The 20,047-nt window shown below is 54.8% G+C and overlaps 1 protein-coding gene across 1 annotated transcript; it reads right to left on the bottom strand.

The window, feature by feature from the left end:
- Positions 1-9,345: 9,345 nt before the first annotated feature.
- LOC111151114 (chromosome unknown C1orf115 homolog) lies at positions 9,346-19,143 on the bottom strand. Its single transcript, XM_022508897.1, has 2 exons — positions 18,856-19,143; positions 9,346-11,567 (listed from the first exon to the last, which is right to left on the bottom strand). Exons 1-2 carry the CDS (start codon positions 19,141-19,143, stop codon positions 11,448-11,450), a joined length of 408 nt encoding a protein of 135 aa, XP_022364605.1. The 3' UTR covers positions 9,346-11,447.
- Positions 19,144-20,047: the final 904 nt, after the last annotated feature.

The following is a 20,047-nucleotide window of genomic DNA, read 5'->3' as shown; positions in this document are numbered from 1 at the left end:
ATTCCTATTGTTTCTGTTTCCTTCTCAGGAGGCTGCGGAGAGGAGGCTCAGGCCTGCCGACTGTGAGAGCGGCCCTGAGAGCTTCTTAAGAGGTCAAGAGGGAGGAAAAATAGGAAATGGCCTCCTTGAAGAAAGTAAAGATAAGCAAGATCAAAGGACAAAGAGAAGGGATTTTGTCAGAGGGAAGCTACAAGAAGATCCCTCAGACTCGGGGAACCAGAGCCGCCGTATCCTAAGAAGGCACCATCTGCTTCAACCATACCCGGGTCCAGAGAAGTAGAGGGACTGGTTCAAAGCCACACACGGCCCACTGCTTTCCTGACTCCCTGGTTAGTGCTCCAATGACTTCTGCGCTGAGAGCAAGTGCAAAGGAAGACCTAGGTCCCTTCTCCCTCCCAAGCTCAGGGTTAGCAGAGGAGGGTCCCAGTTCCCAACCAGGCAGGTCATCCCCTGCCCACATGTGCAGGAAGACCTCAGGGCCCAGGGCCTCCTGGCCTCAGAGGTCAAGGCACTTTTCTGTCCAGCACCCATTACCTCCAAGGCCCAGGGCACCCCTGCTGCCTGGTTCCTGCCCCAGCCAACCAGGAGAACAGGGCGGGCCATGCCTACATAAGGCACCTCCTCTGGAAAGTTCTGCCTTTGCCAAGGTCAGTGTTTATGACTCGGGCTGAGGCTGCTGCATTGTCCCCACCACTCCCTGGACGTCTGGCTCCAGACACCATCGCTCACTTTTCTCCCCTCTTTGGACCTTTGCACATGTTAGTCCCATTGCCTGAAACTTCCTTTCCTCTCCCCCACGCTTCTGCCCCGCTGCCTGAACAGCTCCTGCGGCTGATCACACAGGTCCCAGCTTTGATGTCCCTTGCCGTGTGGGGAGCATCCCCAAGATAGGGTCGGGGCCACTCCTGAGGGGCCCCTTGATCTCCTCACGCATGCCCCCCTCACACTGGATCTTAACTGTCTGGACCTATATGATTGCATAAAAGTCCCCTCAAGGCCAGACCTGACTTTCTTATTTCCGGAAACAAAAACACACTGAGCTCTTTCTATGGCTTTCACTACCTCGAGAATGAAAATCCTCCTGGTAACACTACAGAGCGGACAGTTATGCTACGCTCTCTTCAGATGGATGAACTGTGATTCAAAGAGGTTGAGCCTCTTGCCCAAGGTCTCACAGGGAGTCAGATTTCAGAGCCAGAGCCGTGGACACCCAGAGGTGCTCCCCAGATCAGCCTTCCAGGAACGACTCACCCCTGCTGCTGGGAATATCTGCGGACAGTTTTGCAGCAAAAAGCATTTTTTGAGACGGCCCCAGCTCTGGAGAGCGAGTCACTCTGCCCAGAGGGCAGCCCAAGGCCACAGACAGATCAGCATGGGGACAAGGGCTGGGCCACACCGGAGCGAGTCAGGACAAGCCTGGAAGGCCATGCTGACTTCAGGGTTCCTGGGGGTGGCCTGAGGCCACGGCTGGGCGTCCTCTGCCCAGTCTCGCCTCCTCCTCCCGGGGTTGAGCCCACGGCGCCTCTGTGGGGAGCGAGCTCTGAAGGCCACACCCGAGCTGGGGCTTTCCACAACGTCCGCTGTATTCGGTCACAAAGCGAGGTTAACAGAATTCCAAAGTGGGTTCAGGATTCCAAACTCCATGACGTTTCACCCCACGATTAGCTTGGCTTCGGAGACGGCACACCTAGCAGAACAGACAGTAAGTCACCCAGCAAGCTAACACTGCCGTTACTGGAAGTGCACGAACCCCGGCCGCCAGCCGTCTGTGGTCACCGCTGGGGCAAGGCCTCTGTCCCGTCCCATCCGGCAGAGCCCTCGGCGGCGGCAGCCTTTTCGAAGTGGTCGGACAGAGGGCTCCTGTCTGAAGAGGTGGACAGTTTGCTGCAAGAGTCCTCCCTGTTTGGAGGGACTGAACCAGGCTCGGGCCCCGCAGACGCCCTCCACTCCTGCTCCGCGCCAGTTCTGGGGCGTCGTCTGCTGGCGCTGCTCTCAGCGATGTCTCATAGCTACAGTGCCCTTTACTCCTTGTGTCATTGCTTGACATGAGTGACTCCATCTTGCTCTCTAGGCCCTCCGAACCTCCCACACGTGACCTGCAACCCGGGGCCGTGTCACAGCGGGAGACACAGCCACCCCCCCCGCGGAGCCGTCCGGCCATCCTCCCCGCGGAGCCGTCCGGCCATCCAGCCTGGTGCGGGCACACACAGCAGGTGCACAAGGCTTCTTTGCTGAACGCATGAGTGACACACATGAGGAGGCTCCTTGGGTGATTAATGAAAGTGTGTATTTCTTCTCCCGGTCCTCAGAGTTATTACTGAGTTTGTAGGGCCCCTGGGCGTCTGCCATGAGCCATGACCGTGACCTCTTGCCCCCTGACCCTGTGAGAGCCCCGAGCTTTCCCGGTGATCTGTAGACAGCCTGTTTGTCCTTTGAACACGGTGCCCAAAGCGGGTGAAGGACTTCTGCACCCTCATGTCACAAACAGGACCAGTCTCGGTGTTGGGAAACAAGGCCAGCAGCAAACCTAACCCAGTTCGGGTGAAAGTGCAGAGTCCCTTCCTCAATTGGAACGGCTGGAAAAGATAGAAAGCTGCAAATAAACCTCTTCCTGGAACCTCCAGCCCCCTCCCCCACACCAGCTCTGGGGAAGCTCTAGGTGGGTTTGTTTTAAGCGAATGGAAAGGCGGGGCTCTGCCCCCAACAGGAACCTGGAAACCATTCCCTGTGTAGATAAAGGATAAGTTTAGGGGGAAGAGAGAAAAACATGAACAATGGAGGGGGAGCGGACTGTGTGTCTCCTTGCCCCCCAGGTCCCTCCCTCCCCCTCCAGCCCTCTCTCCTGTAGCGGGCTGGGGTACAACAGCACCGGGGTGGGGCAGGTGAGCATCCAAACAGGCCAGGTCCGGAGCCACTCGCCGCTGACAAAATCCAGAGGTGGTGAAACAAGAAAAGAATTTATTTCTGTGAGAGGCCGCCACCGCGAGGACAGGGGCCTGGCATTTCAAAGTCGGCCTCCAAAATACCGAAAATAGTTGTAGGTGTGGGGCGCCTGGGTGGCTCAGTAGTTAAGTGTCTGCCTTTGGCTCGGGTCATGATCCCAGGGTCCCAGGGTCCCAGGGTCCCAGGATCGAGCCCCGCATCAGGATCCCTGCTCAGCGGGAGGCTTGCTCCTCCCTCTCCCACTCCCCCTGCTTGTATTTCCTCTTTCGCTGTCTCTCTCTTTGTCAAATAAATAAATAAAATCTTTAAAAGAAAAATAGTTGTAGGTGTATATAAGGCAAAGGTGGGGCAAATGCAGCGCAGATGCGCAGGGAGCAGGGAAGGTTCAATCCACCATTGTCCGGGAGGGAGTCAGTCACGGGCAGGCGGGCGGGGGCTTGCTGGCTCAGGGTGCTCCTGGCTGGGGGAGGACAGAGTTTTGGTTCCCATCTGGGGATGCTTTGCCCCCAGAGTCTTCCACCTGAGCCCAGGGACAAGCTGGAAACAAGACCCCACTAAACCAGCTGAGATCAGAATGGAGGCAGCCCAAGTTCCTCTCTCATCCCCACTCTGGCTCTCCGGGTTTTCTCTCCCTCCTGGCGTGTGTCCGGGACAAGAAGCTGCACCACAGCAGAGCCAGTCCGCCAGGAGAACCAGCACTAGCCCCACGCTCCGTGCCGAATGACTCCACATCTGATCTGCCCAGCAGACACTGCTTCCTCGACTTTACAAAAGAAACCGAGCCCTGAAATTCAAAGGGGTCATGAAACTCGTCCAAGGTCCCGTGGCTAGAGGACTGGGAAGCCAGGTGGTACGATGCCTGGGGTGTTCCTGGGGTGCAGGGAGGGTTCCTGCTAGCCTGGGGGCTTGGGCACATGGCCTCTGGGAGCTGTGGGGAAACAGGTCTGGCCCTAGGGGGACACAGTACTTAGGCGGTGGGAACAGTAACTGTTGCTGCAGAAATCACACCAAGGATGGGGTGGGGAGCAAAATACAGTAAATTCGACCCCCCCAACCTGGGGGGGGCACAGATCCCTTCCCCAGGCCCCTTGTCCTGCTGATGAGGGAGCAGAAGGCTGGCCGAGGACCAAGCACTAGCGGACACCCTGCTCCCGACCCCCTAACCCCGACCCTGACCCCGTACTCCGTACTCCCGGGTGGGAAGGGGTGACATTCTTCCAGGAATCTCCCAACCCTCTTACTTTTAATGCCTTGCTAGAGGCGAAAACAAGCTTGACTGTGACAAGGCCTCAGGCATCTTAAGAGTCTTCTTTAACATATGAAAATCCCTTTGAAACCTCCCTTTTTCCTTACCTCCCCCAACCCTATAGTGTTTAACCAGCCACCCCTCACAAGCAGGGGGCAGCAGCTCTCTCCACCCACGGGGCCTGTCCCCGTGCTTTAGTAAACCACCGTCCGGCACCAAAGACATCTCAAGAATTCCTTCTTGGTTACCGGCTCTGGACTCCACCCCACCGAACCTCTCCTATGTTCCAAAACCACATTACCACCCTCTGTGTGGGGTGCAGCGGTCGGGTGGGGGCCACCAAATGTGGGGCATCCCAGTTGGGTGGGGGCTGATGGCACAGGTGGAAGTTACTTCCTCAACTCAGAATAAAAGAGAAGTTTACTGAGGATAGCACAGGGTCTCCACGGGCAGAAGAGCGAAGGAGCGACTGTCCGACTGTCCGCTAAGCGGGTGGCGAGGGTCACGGGTGTCGGGTAGAGGGAAGAAGGGTGGGGACGTGGGGCAGTTGCCCTGTTTTGGCAGTCTTGGGACCTGGGCCTGCTGGAACTGGTCGGTTGGGGCCCATGGCTATTTCAAGGTGGGCCGCTTACCGAGTTGGCTGGTCTCTGCTCTCCGGTCGCCGTGGCCCTTTCTGCCTTGCTCAAGCCTGTCCCTCAGAGCAGCTGGACATGGTGTCGCGCCCGTGTAAGGAGGCAGGGAAGCAACTATCTCACCAACTATCTCAGCACCTCAGGAATTCATGGTCGGAGGGGCTGGTGGGCGCAGGAGCCTTCGTGGCAGGGTCTCTAGCTCCCTAGGCTGGATCCCAGCACTGGGCCCTGGATGCAAATTGGATGTGATTAGGCCGAAAGCGCCCTCTCCCTTGGGGGGAGGTAACAGATCACCCCCCAGGTAATCCCAGGGGGGGCGGGGAACAGAGCCTGAGTGGAACCGTGAGTGGGGGGGCAGCCGGAGCCCGGGTCTCAGACTTTCCTGGCCACAGAACCAAATCTAAAGATGTGGTGAAGCTGGTCAGCACAGCGAGTCACAGCCAAGACACTGCCTGTTCCCGGTCCTCCTCTGTGATGCCCCGTGAGACCGGGGTGGGGGTGGGGGTGTCTCCGGAGTGGGGGGGGCGGGGGGAGCAAGGGGAATCTCAGGGAGCAGACGGGATCCCGGGCCTGTGGGACCTCGGGCATGGCCCACTGACTTACGGAAATGACAGCACCAAGAGGCACATTCAAGCTTGGTTTTGCCTGGAAAAGTAAAGGCAATAAAGGAAAATCTAAATAACGTCAATGCCTTTCTCTCCCTAACGCTACAGATCTCAAAATACACAAACCATCGTCCATCACAGAAAGTCTCTGCTTCCGGGCTCCGAGGGGGGGCTTCCTAATAACACCTAACTCGGGTTCTTTCCACGATGAAAGAAGATAAACATGTCAAGTGTTTTTCTCCAGCAGATAAGTCCCTCGCAAACGCCCCAAAAAGGTGTTGTCACCACGCTCTACTTCTGCAGCGATTCTAAACATCTCTCCCAGGAAGGGAAACAGACATGATTATTTACCCCTATTTTGAATTTTTTTAAAAAAGTTTATTTATTTAACACATATACACACACACAGAGCCAGAGAGCCCAAGCAGGGGAAACAGCAGAGGGAGGGGGAAAAGCAGACTCCCTGCTCAGCAGGGAGCTGGGCGGATCAGAGGACCTCTGGACCCCAGGACCATGATCTGAGTGGAAGGCAGATGCTTAACCATCATCGAGCCTCCGAGGTGCCCTATTTCCCCCCCCACTCCCCCCATTTGGAATGAAGAAAAGTGGGTCTGGGGGAAGGGATCTGCTCCGAAATTAAAGAGCAAGGGAAAGGAAGGGGTTCGCTCTTCGCTGTCTCAGTACTTTTGTCCTCATTTCTGTATCACCTCTGAACCAGACACACTTGTCTAGAGCCTGGTCTACAGGTTATGCAAGCGAATCACCTGAGAAAACGCCTTTAAAACACAAACAAACTGCAGAGCCAGTCCCCGAGGTGTTGAATTCTGATCCTAATTTGCGTCCTGGCTGGAGCGGAGGGTGGAAGGTACACGCCGCACTCCTGCGGCGGGGGGGGGGGGGGGGGGGGGGTAGGCCTGGCCATCCAGCAGCCAAACCCTTTGTTCGGCCCTGCCCTTCCCCTTCCAGGCCTGCCCCTTTGTGGCTTTCACACCAACGGGGCTCTGGCACGGAGCCTCAATCTGGAGACCTCCTTTCCTTGTGAAGCTCAGTGGAGGGGTTTGGCTCCAAAGCCTTGCCTCTTAAAAAAAAAAAAAAAGAAAGAAAAAAGATCCCACGTATTATTTTTTCCTGCATTGCCTCATGAATGGTCAAGGGAGTAGGAGATTCTTTTTTTCCTCAGACTTTTGGCCAAACCACAGACTCTCAAATACAGCCTTTACAAGGATGCTCTGGGCATTTCTCCCCCTTTAACTCTGTATATAAATTGTACTATAAAATACATTTACAGAGAGATCAACAAAGTTTTCAAAAGTTTGGGGATGGTGGCATCACAAAGTTGAATTCAGTTTACGGGGGTAGGGGTTGGGGAGACATCGTGGGGGCAAACCCCACAGCAGCAGCTCCCTGAATCTGAACCTGCAGGGCTGGTTTCCCAGCCCCGTGACCAATGTCTGCTGAAGGCGCCGTCATGCCCCGAGGATTATGGGAAGGTGCAAAAGGCCTGAGCTCAGGTCTTAATTCTTGGTCACAGACGCCGGTCCGGGGTTCTCTCACAATGTGCAGGTGTGTAGCAGAGAAGGACAGCAGGCACGATTAAACTGGCTGAAGACACGAAGGTCCCCCACTTCCTGCTTTGCTCTACACCCAACAGCAGGTGGACACACATGAACCACCCCCCCACCGCCAGGGAGTATAATCCGAGGCTCCCCAGAACCACTCTGCTTCTCTTGACCTGCTGTGTTATTGTGATTTATAATAATATATAGTTGGTGGGATGCCCGGGTGGTTCAGTCAATTAAGCATCTGCCCTTGGCTCTGGTCATGATCTCAGGGTCCTGGGATTGAGCCTCACATCAGGCTCCTTGCTCAGCGAGCAGTCTGCTTCTCTCTCCCTTTGCCCCGTCCCCCCAGCTTGTGCTCTGTCTCAAAAAAATGCAATCTTTAAAAGAAAAAAAGAAAAGAAGAGAAAAGAAAAGAAAAGAAAAAAGAAAATACAGTTGGTCTTGGTCCCTGTTCCTGTACAAGCTCCTAAAACCCTTCTGGAATTTCTAGGTCCTGAGAGCAGGCAAGGTGTCTTTTGTTATGCTAATGAGGCAAGCCTCCAGGTTGCCGGAAGAATCAACCCTGTGATTAGAGGTTTGGAACTTTCTGCCTCCTCCAGACCTCCCGGGAGAGGAGCGGGGACGGAGATTGAATTCTATGGCGAATTGCCACTGATGTAATCAATCGTCCCACGACTGGTCTCCATAAAATCAGACTTCGAGAGCCCTTCCAGGTTGGGGAACACACTGGAGATTTGAGGAGACCGGAGTGTTTAGAGAGGCACGGAAGCTCTGGACCCTCTCCTCAGACCTTGCCCTATGCATCTCTTCCATCCAGCTGCTCCCGAGTTAGAGCCTTTTGTAGTAAGTAGGTAGTGGAGTAAAATGTTTCTCCGAGTTCTGTGCGCCGCTCTAGCAAATGAACAGAACCCAAGGGTGTTGTTGGAACCTCCATCTTTAGCTGGTCAATGAAAAAGCACAGCTTGGACCAGTCTTGCCAGAGGACTAAGCCCTTTCATCCGTGGGATCCGATGCTCTCTCCAGGGAATAGTGCTAGAACGGAATCAAACTGTAGAATACCCAGCTGGGGTCAGAGAGCGCCTTGGTGGTGTTGGAAAACTCACACATCCTCACTGGCTGCAGAACTCCCGCTATGCCTTTTCCCACAGCTTCAGTGGGGACTCTCAACAAAGGGTTTGTTACATATGCCCCGCCTAGGGCTGGCACCTGCCAGGTATCCCCTCACTCCCCGACTCAGGTCGGACAGACCCCAGGCTCCCACCTGGGCAGTCCACTGGCAGCTGCGGCCTACAGCAACCCCCAGGGGCCAGCATTTCCCAATCTTCTGACTCGCTAGTGCAAAACACAGCTTCCTGGCCCCAAAGGAGCTCCTCCATCAAAATTGTGAAACCTCAGTGGAAATGTAAAGATGGATGGAAATTATGGACATACTCCTGCTTCGCAAGGCCTATCTTTCAACTGAACAAGTCTCTCCATTCTTTAAGCCACTCTCCCTCCCCTCTGGGCTTGTTTTTCTGTAAAATCCTACGTTCCAGGAGCTCCGGAGCTCCATATCGAAGTTGAGACTTAGTAACAACATGCCCATGGCCAGCGCCAGCTTGAAGACATGGTGAACAAGGCTCAGACCCGATTCCTATCAAATGCGCCCAGATCCCGTGTTTTCCTCTAAGACCCTCACTCAGCCTTTTTACCCTAGGTGGGCTTCCAGTCTTGGAGGAACCCTGCCTCCTTGGCCTGGTGAAGTGATAAAAACTATCTCCTTCTTTATACCCAGACTGTCTTCAAGCTACACATTCTGGCTCTGGAGTTTTCAACTATTGGAGGTTCTGGAAATTTTCACTTCCCACAAATGCGTGAGCTGAGGCTTCTCCTGTACACTAAAGCCTATTCTACTGTTTCTAGACAACCCCCTGCCCCTCCTTAACACCTAAGCAGAGTTCCAGATGAATCGGGGACCCTCCTCCTCCCCTTGGGGCGGCCTTGGGCTCCCCGTGGTGGCGTGGATGGCCCCAGGGAGGTCCTCGACCGGCCCTCGCCTGCCCTGTGAAGTCAGCTTTGGCTGGACGCTGCAGGAATCCGGCAAGGCTGGAAAGTGAGGAAAAAAATGTCACACACAGACACGTTACACAATGGAGGATTTTATTTACATCACAGGGTAAGAAAAGGATACAAAAGAAACCTCTTGGTCAAGTGCAGAAAGGCAAAGCTCTACAACCCAATTCTCAGTAAGGTGTGGACCCTGACATTAAACACACACACACACACACACACACACACACACACACACACACACACCCCAACAACAACTGAAGACAGAGAAATAGGCAAAAAGCTAATCTGCAACATGGATGCCCTGTCCCAGGGGAATAAGCACTCAGGGAGTTTGGACAAGGTCATCTTCTGTATACAGGAATCTGGCTCCCAGGACAATCTCTGCGAGATTCTGATGGATGACATTTCTAGGCTGATTATTCATCAGATAATTCAAATTTCAAGGGCCAAATGTGCTTGGCCTGAGAGTGTCTCCAATTTGGGGATGGGATGGGGAAGGTCTTCATGGGACAGACCTCAGCAGCTCTGGGTCCTTCCAGAGTCACACTTCCACGGCCCCAGGGGGACTCAGTAGACTCCTCTAGGGCAGGTCAGCATCCCTGGGCCACCACAGACAGACGCCCGCCGGGCCCGTCACAGGCCGCAGAGGCCTGGCTCTCCCACTGAACGCTGCTTGGCTGTTTCTTCCACTTGGGTCTCTTTCCCCCGAGTCCCAGTGTGCCCAGGCAAGCCGTCATGATCTTCCGTGGGTGAAAATGTGCTCTCATCATCCACTTTCATCATCTGATGGAAACAAGACTGCTTGTTGTGCCTTTTCCTCACGAGTATGAATGATGCAGAATGGGACCCAAGTTCTTCCTCAACACGGCCTCCAGCCCGTCTAGCTACAACGCTCGCCTACACCGGTTCCTGTTTCTGTCCCTCTGTCTGTCTTCTCCACCCACCTTCTCCACATCCTGGTGCCACCTGGTTCACCTGGCTCGTGAGGCCTGAGCCCTGAGGCTGCCTCTGCCAAGGCCTGGGGACCTGCTCAGGGCAACACGCAGGTGTGGCCACGCCCCTACAGATGGGTCGGCAACAACCACTTGGCCTTCTGGGTCTTCTGTCAAGAGTCGCAGCAGTGGGCTATGCGGGGGGTTGGCAGAGGGGTATGGTAAAAGGGGCCTCCTCTTTCTTTTACCTCCCTGGCCAAGGCTCCAATGGCAGTCCTTGGGCCGTCCCGGGGGAGCACCCAGGACCCATGTGGCGCTGAGCTCTGAATCCCGGTGAGATGTGGACCAGCTGGCAGCACCAGAGAAAGGATGCTACAGAGGCAGCCAGTGAGAGCTCGGGCTTCAGGGGGATTTTCAGCACCAGCCGCGGCACCCCTAGCCGCCCAGCATCGCTGGTCCCTCCCCGGAGCTGCAAGCCCAGCTCGCCTGAGGCTTCCCAGGGCTGAGGAACCAGACCTGGCTCCTGGACTCCCACCCTGTCCACCATCTTTCTTGTTTCTACTTCCAGCACACCTCCTACTTACTGGTTCCATTTTAAAATCACATATTTTTCTTGCTAGGCGCAGTGTCTCCCTCTCTCCCAAGGGCACAGAGGGGGCGAGCAGCTGCAGGGAGTCAGGAGGCCCCCCGACTGCCTGGACAGACGAGCCGCTCAGAACTCGCAGCCGCACCGCCCCAGCCCAGGCGGCAGGGGTGCTCCCTCCAGCCGCCGCTCCAGCTCACCCAGCCCGCCTCTGAGCCCCCTCCTTCCCTCCCCTCCAGCTGCACATTCGTGCGGGGTGGGGGACACACAAGTTTATCTGCTTTACACAGTCACATACATCATCGACAGTTTTGAACGCATCCCCACCTTCAAAGAGATTTTCCTTCCCTGCTTCTTCTTCTCAAGCCCGTGATTATACTCCTGGTGACAAAGGGGCGGAGAGAGGAGATGGGGCGCATGACAGACAAACAGCTCCCCGGCTGCCCCCAGAAGCGAGGCAGCCAAGGGCTGTGAGCACCATGTTCGCCTGCGGCCTTTCCAGAACATAACAAATCATCTTGATCCAGGTCAATAGCCCTTTGGCCCCTTGTCATCACCACTCCGCTACCCACCCGGAGTGCCCCGTCTGCCAAGTGTCTGCTGCGGACCCAGCCCCGCCACCGTGGCTGCCACGCCGGGAAGCCTTCGTTGTTTGCACACAGTGACCCCAAACCTAAGGCAGGCCTGATTCTCTGCGGGATTGTCCGTCGGGAGCCGCCTGGGTCCTAAGTCCTGAAAAGCTCAGCGATGCGCAGGGATGTTCTATTCATAACATTCATCCAATGCAGCCAGGAAAGACATTGATTTCCTCCAAGGGTTTTGTGGGTTCAGGTCAAGGGTGGTCCCAGAGCGGAGCTGCCATCCGCGCCAGTGCTCGGCCCCGCAGCTCCCGCTAGCGCACGAACGAGACCACGCTGGTGGCTACTCCGAACGGGGCAGAGTAGGCCGCGGCGAAGCCTTGCAGGCCGATGACCACGTAGCGGCATCCCTTGGTGACGACCTTCCCCACGTTCTGTTTTTCAGGAAGAGAAGAGAAAAGCAAAGGGGCGGGTTAGGCAGCTCTGTAGTCCCTCCCACGCAACGGTGACCCAGGAAAGGACCGTCAGGAAAACGGGCCATATCCCGTGTTTCCACATCCACCCCCGCCCTCCTCCCCCCACCAAGCACATGTGGGGGCTCAGCACAGATGTCATCATCTGGCAAGGTATCTTCAAGCCCTGCACATTTCCAGATCACTCAGACATTTCGGGAACAGCACTGAGGATGCCAGATCCAAAACCAAACCCCTTTTGTTTTCGAACCAGGCTCCACGCCCAACATGGGGCTAAAACTCACAACCCTGAGATCCAGAGTCACAGGCTCTACTGACTGAACCATCCAGGCGCCCCTGGTTTGTTGGTTTGTTTGTTTTATTTACTTACTTATTTATTTTTTAAGATTTTAGTTATTTGACAGAGAGATCACAAGTGGGCAGAGAGACAGGTGGAGAGAGAGAGGAGGAAGCAGGCTCCCTGCAGAGCAGAGAGCCCGATGTGGGGCTCGATCCCAGGACCCCAAGATCATGACCTGAGCCGAAGGCAGAGGCTTTAACCCACTGAGCCACCCAGGTGCCCCTTTATTTATTTACTTTTAAAGATTTTATTTATTTATTTGTCAGAGACAGAGCGCAGGAGAGTGAGAGAATGCACAAGCAGGGGGAGCGGCAGGCAGAGGGGGCTGGATCCCAGGACCCTGGGAACATGACCTGAGCTGAAGGCAGACGCTTAACTGACTGAGCCACCCAGGCGGCCCCCCCTGGTTTTATTTTTGAACCAAAGCCTACTCTCTTCTCTGTTCCAGCCCAGTCACTGCATCATCGCCAGACGGGGTCCAGTGTCCTTGCCCTCCCCTGTCTGAAAGCCCGCCCTGCCCTCCCTCCAGCTCCGGGGCAGACGCCTGCCCAGCCCGCACTCGGTCTCTAGCGTCTCCAGCGGCTCTCTCCTGCTGCACCCTGCAGTACGATTATACACTCCTCCAGGGTAAGGACTACGCTGCGCTTTCTTGCCACTCACTCCTTTTCTGTAAGGCCTGGTGTTGGACAGGCGACATCCCAGGGATTCAAATGGGATGGCCAACAGGAAGCAGAGACGCCCCCAATATTAATGGTGCTGTTGCCCACCGCACGCCCCCTCCTCTTCCCACCCCCAACTTTCGTCATCACCCTTCAATGCAGTCAAACATCCATGTGGATGACTTGGGCTCTATCACACGCCTCGTCTCTCAGTCCCCTGACCTTTCCAACTCCCAATAAATACTTAAAATTCCTGGTTTTGCTTAAAATGCCTGATCACAGTCACAAAACTCAGAGCCAACGCTACCCAGCAAACCTCTTCTGTCCGGCAGGCTGACCTGCCCTCTCTCCGGGATGACGGGGCTCATGCTCACTGCCATACCCCCAGCGTCCAGAAAGGGCCCGGGTCTTTCCTGTGGAAACTCGCAGGCTCCATAAAGAGCCCGGGGGGAGAGCCAGGTGACATGGATGGCTTCTCTAGACAGTGACTCCTGGCATAGCGCCCATGGACTCCTCAGTGAGAAACCAGGGTGCCCGAAGGAGGCGGCGTGAGGTTTCTGAGAGAGACTGTTCTATAAATGCATAATGAGATTCAGCAGGAGAATTTTACTTTCCTCCCTGAAATAACAGTAACAGAAAGACTGTTCTCTGGGAGCAAGTGCCACAGGGATCGGGAATCTCGGGCGCCTGCACTGAACCGGTCTCTGGCCTCTGTGCATCCCCTTTCCTCATCCAGGTATTCGCAAAAACTGCTCCTCACTTCACCTTCACCATTTAGAAAGAAGCTGCTAAAATAGCTCATTAGATGGAACATTGTCAAAACACAGATTTCTGGGTGGTTCAGTGGGTTAAGCCTCTGCCTTCGGCTCGGGTCGTGATCCCAGGGTCCTGGGATCGAGCCCCGCATCGGGCTCTCTGCTCAGCAGGGAGCCTGCTTCCTCCTCTCTCTCTGCCTGCTTCTCTGTCTACTTGTGATCTCTGTCTCTCAAATAAATAAATAAAATCTTTAAAAAAAAAAAAAAAAACAAAACCCACAGATTCCAGAAAAGCGATACAAAGAAATGTAAAGTATCTATCAACGACCATTTCAGTGTCATTTGAGGGAGGTTTTGAATTCTTGATGTGAGTCAAGTTTTCAAACCAAATCATCTCTTGGAGAAGCTGTGGGGTATGGGGGACCCAGGGGAGCATCGTAGGCTGAAGAATGCGCCCCCCCAATCCCAAGATCCTGTAAATATATGGCTTTATGGGGTCAAAGGGATTCTGCAGATGTGATTAAGGGTCTTAAAATGGGGGAGATGGTCCTGGATTATCCAGGTGGGGCCAATCATTCTAAGGGCCCCTATATATTCATAAAGACCCAAAGGAGGACAACCGTCTTTCTAAGAGGGACACAAGTCACACAGAACGCAGTGTCATGACAGAAGCAGAGGCTAAGGTCCACGGACTTGCATTGCTGGCCTGGATGCGGGAGGATGGGGACCTCTGGAAGCTGGAAAGAGCTCTGAAACTGGTTTTTCCCTGATGCCTGCATGGGAACCGGCCTGGGGACTTCAGCACAGTGACCCTGATTTTGGACTTCTGGCCTCCAGACCTGTACAGCCGGTGTGGGTCCTAAACCAGCACGTTGGTGGTGATCTATTACAACTGTCCTCGGATGTCATGCTTTCTGGGGGTTCTCCGTATTCAACTAACCCCCGGTGAAGTCAGGAACTCCCCGCCCCCTTCCAGTTTCCAACCAAACCAAACAAAAAACAAAACAAACAAACAAAACAAAACACACCAAGACAAACAGAAACTAAAACCCAGCTGTCAACAAAGATCACTTTTCCCTCAATATGAAGATCAAGTCTCCAGTCTCAAATGCGGTCAGGACCTGGTAGAAAGCTGAGCTGGGCGATCGGCTACAGACGGAGGTTTTTTCTGAGTTACTGAGTTCTGATTCAAAAGGAATCAGAAAGTCAACAGTCCTACGGGGTCTCTCCTTCACCCCGCCTACCTCCCACCCTAAGACAGCAGCCAACCATCACAGAAGCCTTGCCGCCTGCCAGGTTTTAAAACCCTCGTGTTACCCCACCTCACAGAGAAGGAAACTGAAGCCAGGCGGTGGGCCCAGCCCTGAGGTCACCAAACCAACAGGGGGCAGCTCTGGTGCCCCTGTCCTTACCAGATGCCCCTAGAGCATGACGACAATTTTTCTCCCCCTTGAGATAAAGGCTCCTCCACATATTGTATTTCCCCCTCCCATCCTCCCCTAGCTGCCTAATGGACAAAACGTACTTACTGGCCTCATCCAAACGTCTCCTGCGGCTCTCAGGGGTGCCTGGGAAAGGTGGCCTCTCACCTTAAGCTAAGTTTTGGGGGTCAGTCCCCCTCAACCCAACTGCCAGGTGAGACTCCTGCCCCCCAGCTTGGCTGGCTACTCTCCAGCTGTTCAGCCCCGAAGAGCACAACTTCCTTAAACTCATTTCTATTGCTGCAAAATGGGGGGGTCCCCTCCACTTTCCAAGGTTCTGGGGATAATTGAGGGGTGTCACTCAGGAAATGGGCAGCAGAGCTGCTGGCATGCTGTGGCAGAACAGCCAACGTCGGTCCCTTCCCCTTCCCTGTCCCCAGAACACAGCCCGTGAACCATTAAAGCGCCATGTGAACACTCACATCCTTACAAAGCACCAGGCAGGAGTCCCCGCACACCCACCCCCAGCCCGAGCCTTTGAGAGGTGGGACCAGGTGGGCCCTGGGGACCACAGGGCAGCAGGAGAGGAGAAATCCTTTTGCATTTCACAAATGCCTATTTTTTTTATTTTTAATTTTTTTAAAGATTATTTATTTATTTGTTGACAGAGATCACAAGTAGGCAGAGAGGCAGGCAGAGAGAGAGGAGGAAGCAGGCTCCCTGCTGAGCAGAGAGCCCAACGCAAGGCTCGATCCCAGGACCTGAGATCATGACCTGAGCCGGAGGCAGAGGCCTTAACCCACTAAACCTCCCAGGCGCCCCCACAAATGCCTCTTTAAACAGAAGCAGGAAGGGACTTGGGTGCAGGGCTTGACCGGTGAACGGATGAATAGGAACTGCCACTCCCCCTTCCTTGAAGGAAAAGCATCCATTAACAATGAGGAGCCTTCACAAGTCCCTCCTTATTCCACCCGGGCCGGGAAAGGGAAAGATTCACGGGGGTAGCTCAAGCCTGGAGACTCAACTCCCCACACCTCCAGCGGGGGCCTGGCTGTCGCCGTGGATTTTCGGCACAGCGGGTGGACTCTTTTCTTCTCCCACGGTGGAACCTAACTGGTTACCTTCCCAGATGCCTCCAAGAAAGTGGGAAGTTGGAAGGCAGAGAGGGCGTGTCCAACTCGAATAGGACAGTGTCCTCTCCTCTGGCTTCCGGGGTCTACTGACTGAGGGTAAGACAGAACAGCTTTCAGTGGCACACATCCCTGCCTGGGCTGTTCCCTCCGCCTTGGATGCTACCCCTTCTCTGTCGGGTCAATTTTACCTTTTTTATTTGTTTTTAATTGTGGTGAAATTCACAAAACAAAAATTAACCATTTTAAGGTGAAATATTTGGTGGCATCTGGTACACGGACAGTGCCGTGTGACTAGCACCTCAACCTACTTTCAACACATCTTCACCATCCCCAAAAGGAAGAGCTGCACCTGTTATACACTTTGCCACCCCCTATTTTTCCGTCTCCCCAGTCCCTGGAAACCACCCATCTGCTTCCCTCTCTCTGCATTTACCTATTTTGGACATTCTATAGAAACAGAACCATCCACGCACACGGCACATGACCCCGTGTGTCTGGCTTCTTTCACTTAGCACACTGGTTCCGAGGTTCATCTGAGAGGGAAATTAAAGTGACCCCAAGACAAACTGCTTTGTTCATTCTTTTTTCTGCTCTTTTTTTTTTTGCCAGAACCTACAGCCGGTGCCCTACACACACCTCATAGAACAGATAATGTATGTTCTCCTTGTAAAGGTCAAGGTTTTAACAACTGCTTACGAGTCTGCCGGCACAACAGGTAACATCTAAGGAGTGACCAGGCAGGGTGGTTCCAAGACCAGTGACTCATCAAGATCCCTGGCTCCAGGGCCAAGTGACTTCTGAAGGACAGACACCTCAACTCTCATCTTTGTTCCTATATGCCTAAGACGACACTTGCACCAGCCCGTCATCCTCAGTAAAAACGCTAAGTCCCAGTCAAAACCCCATGCCCAGACCAGACTCCCTTTTCTTTGCAAGTCTCCAACACGCTCTGTATCTATATTCTCTCTGTCTTCAATGAACTCTGCTCTCACTTCCTCTAGGCTCGAGTTTTGAGTGCCATCTTGCACGGAGCCAAGGACCCTCCTTGGACCCAGCCAACCTCCATCACATCCATGCTGTGGAACGTTAAGGGGACTTCATTCCTTTTTATGACTGAGTAATATTCCACAATGTGTATACACCACATTTTATCATTTATCAGCTGATAGACACAGGAGTTGTTGTCACCTTTTGGCTATTTTGAATAATGCTGCTATGAACATGTGAATATGTTCTCTATGTTCTCTCCCTCAAATACATGTATGTATATTTCAGTACTTATTTTCAGTTATTTTGGGTATATAACTAGGAGCTGAACTGCTAAATCAAACAGTAGTTCTATGCTTAATTTTTGAAGGAAACTCCAACCTGTTTACCACAGCAACTGCACCATTTTACATTTCCATTAGCAATCTGCAGAATTCCAATTTCTCCACATCCTTGCCAACATTTGCTATTTTTTGTTTCTGGTTTTTTTTGTTTGTTTTTATTTTTTTAAGTAACAGCCATCCTGGTTAAGTGTGAAATAGTACCTCATCATTAACCTCTGAAACCTCAATCTTCTCTGCCCAGTTCTTATGTCACCTGACTTCAACACCCTCATCCCGAGGACTCTGTACCATGTGGCAACGTGGTGGTGCCCGGACTCTGCCGGGATCTCCCCAGGAGGTGTGCACTTCTCTAGGGCAGGACTGCACTGTATCTGTTTCGTTATCTCTGCTGGTTAGCATGATCCCTGCACGAAATGAGCACCTAAAAAGCATCTCCACGTGCCAGCCCCTGACCTGAGATGTCCCCAGTACCAGGTTCGCCAGCTGGGAGGCCAGCGGCGGTTTCTTGGTGCTGAACTGAGACCAGATGGGTCAGTTCTAGCAGGACCCAGCCTGAGAGTCCCGACCTCACTGCCTGCCAGTATACTGTGCCAAACCGCTGACTGGCTTTTACAGGGGATGATACACCCAAGTTTCTAGGACCAGAAACTAGATGGTTTTAGACAGGCTAAGAGGCACAGACAATGAGACTGTGAATCAGATGGGGCCTTTGGCCAGAACACAGTGAGTTTTATGATCTTCTTCTGGGTGGCCTTGCCCAGTCCCAGGAGGTGGGGGCAGAAGTAGCTTCAAGTGATTCGCCTAGGCACTGCCTTGGGCTTCGATCTCTGAGAAGGACACTGTCATTTTATCCCATCTTCATATTCTCTCTCTCTCTCTACCCCCTCCTCTCTGTCTCCCCTCCTTCCTCTGCCCCCCAGCCCCCAAGGCAAAAGGCAGTGGTATGTTTGCAGGTCCCATAGTATAAGGGTGGCCAGCTAGGGGAAGAGAAAAGTAGATTCAACAAGTGCCTATTTGTGTACTGTCGCGCTCCCAGGCCCTGGAAATAACCTCTGGAACTTAAGGAGAAAAACCCAAACAATTCTCAGCTGGTGGGATATCCTGGAGAGGATGTTGCCAAAGAACAGATGAACCGGCCTGCAACTCCCTACTTTCCAACTGGGTCACCCTCTACAAGTCACCTCACCACGCTAATGCCTCAGTATTCCCATCTGTAAAATAGGGACACGGATTTCTGCCCTGTCGGGCTGTACAAGGCGGGGTGTAAGGCACCAAGATCAGAACCACGGGGATGCTGGGACGTGTTGGGAACGTTACCAGGCGCAGCCCCGGGGGTTAGGGGTTGGATTGGCCCGCCCCCACCCCCACTCCAGCGCCGGTTTGGGTTCTGTCGTTCCTTGCGATCGAGTTTTCCTTCACCTCCCAGTGGACAGAACCCTCGTCCGTGTCTGTTAACGACAGCTGGAGAGGGGACGCAAGGGCAGCTCAGAGCAGCTGAGCGCGGCCGGGCGGTGGGGACCCGACGCCCACCCTCCGGGCGATTGGTAGGGAGCCGAGGGTCGGGCCGCCCGCAACCCGAGCCGCGGGCGGGGGCGGGCGTGGGGCCCTACCTTGCCGTACTTCTTCAGCTTCTGCCGGTACCTCCTCCTGGGCTTCTCGGCCGGCGCCGGCTCCTCCAGCGGTTCGTAGCGCTCGGGGAGCACGGCCAGGTGCACCTTGCGCGCGCTCCGGGCCCCCGGGCGCCCCGCGCTCGCCGCGCTGGCCACCTCGTCCCCGCGCTCCGGCTGCTCCAGGAGGGCGGCCGCCTCCTCGTCCCCGTCCGCCCGCGCTCGGCCCCGGGACCCGCGGCGCAGGAAACCACTCGCCGCCTTGCTTCGCAGCCTGGCGCCCACCGTCATGATGCTGCGGCCCCTCCGGCTACCGCTCGAGAGAAGACGCCAACCTCGGCGCCCCGCCTGCGCCTGCGCCCCCGCCCCCGCCGCCGGCCGCCCGCCCCAGCCCGGACGGGGCGTGGGTAGAGTGGGGGGGGGGGGGGGGCTCCCGCGGCAGCGCCCTCTGGCCGCGGGGCCCGGAATCGCGCGCCCAGCCGCACCTGCCCCGGGCCTACCTGGCGGCCGCGGCGGGACACACCCGGAAAGCTGGGTGTGCAGGGAACACACGAAACACGTTCAGCCACACTTGCGACGAAATAAATGAACCGCAAACAACGAGGCGTCCCTGGCCACGCTCAGATCGGCAGAGGCGACGGGGACAGTAAAGATTATACTCCGCGCCCTGTGGCTGGGTGAGTGGTGTGGTGGTGATAATGCGCTGTTAGGGGATGCGCACCAGTGACCACCTTTGGGGAAGGCAATCAGAAAATACTCATCAACACCGCTGAGAAAGGGCCATAACTTTCTAGACACCTATTCTAAACACAGCGTCAGAGACACAGCGCAGGAGCGTTCGGGTGGCCCCGCCGGCTGCGGGAGGAACTCCAGGTTTTGGCTGAGGTCACGCTCTTGGGGTCCTGGGATCCCGCCGCACGTCAGCGCTCGGCGCGGAGTCGCGTGTTCCTCTGCCTGGGCTCCTCCCCCTGCTCCTCCCTCTAGAGTCTTGCCCGCGCTCTCTTTCTCTAGAAAAATAAGTAAATAAAATCTTAAAGAGCAAGAAACACAAACCTTACTTAGCCCCTGGTGTTAATATCAGTTTCATTCACAGGGAGAAAGTGGGGCAAACCAGCCGGGCTGCGCGAGCTCAGTTCGGGTCCAAGCACAGGGTATGTGATGGGATCGTCACACTTGGGCTTTCAGCAATAGCGCT

This window comes from Enhydra lutris, unplaced genomic scaffold (genome assembly GCF_002288905.1).
Source record: "Enhydra lutris kenyoni isolate GAN:26980312 unplaced genomic scaffold, ASM228890v2 scaffoldscaffold25, whole genome shotgun sequence".
In the NCBI taxonomy this organism is placed as follows: Eukaryota; Metazoa; Chordata; class Mammalia; order Carnivora; family Mustelidae; genus Enhydra; species Enhydra lutris.
This window is presented reverse-complemented; position numbering and strand designations above follow the sequence as displayed.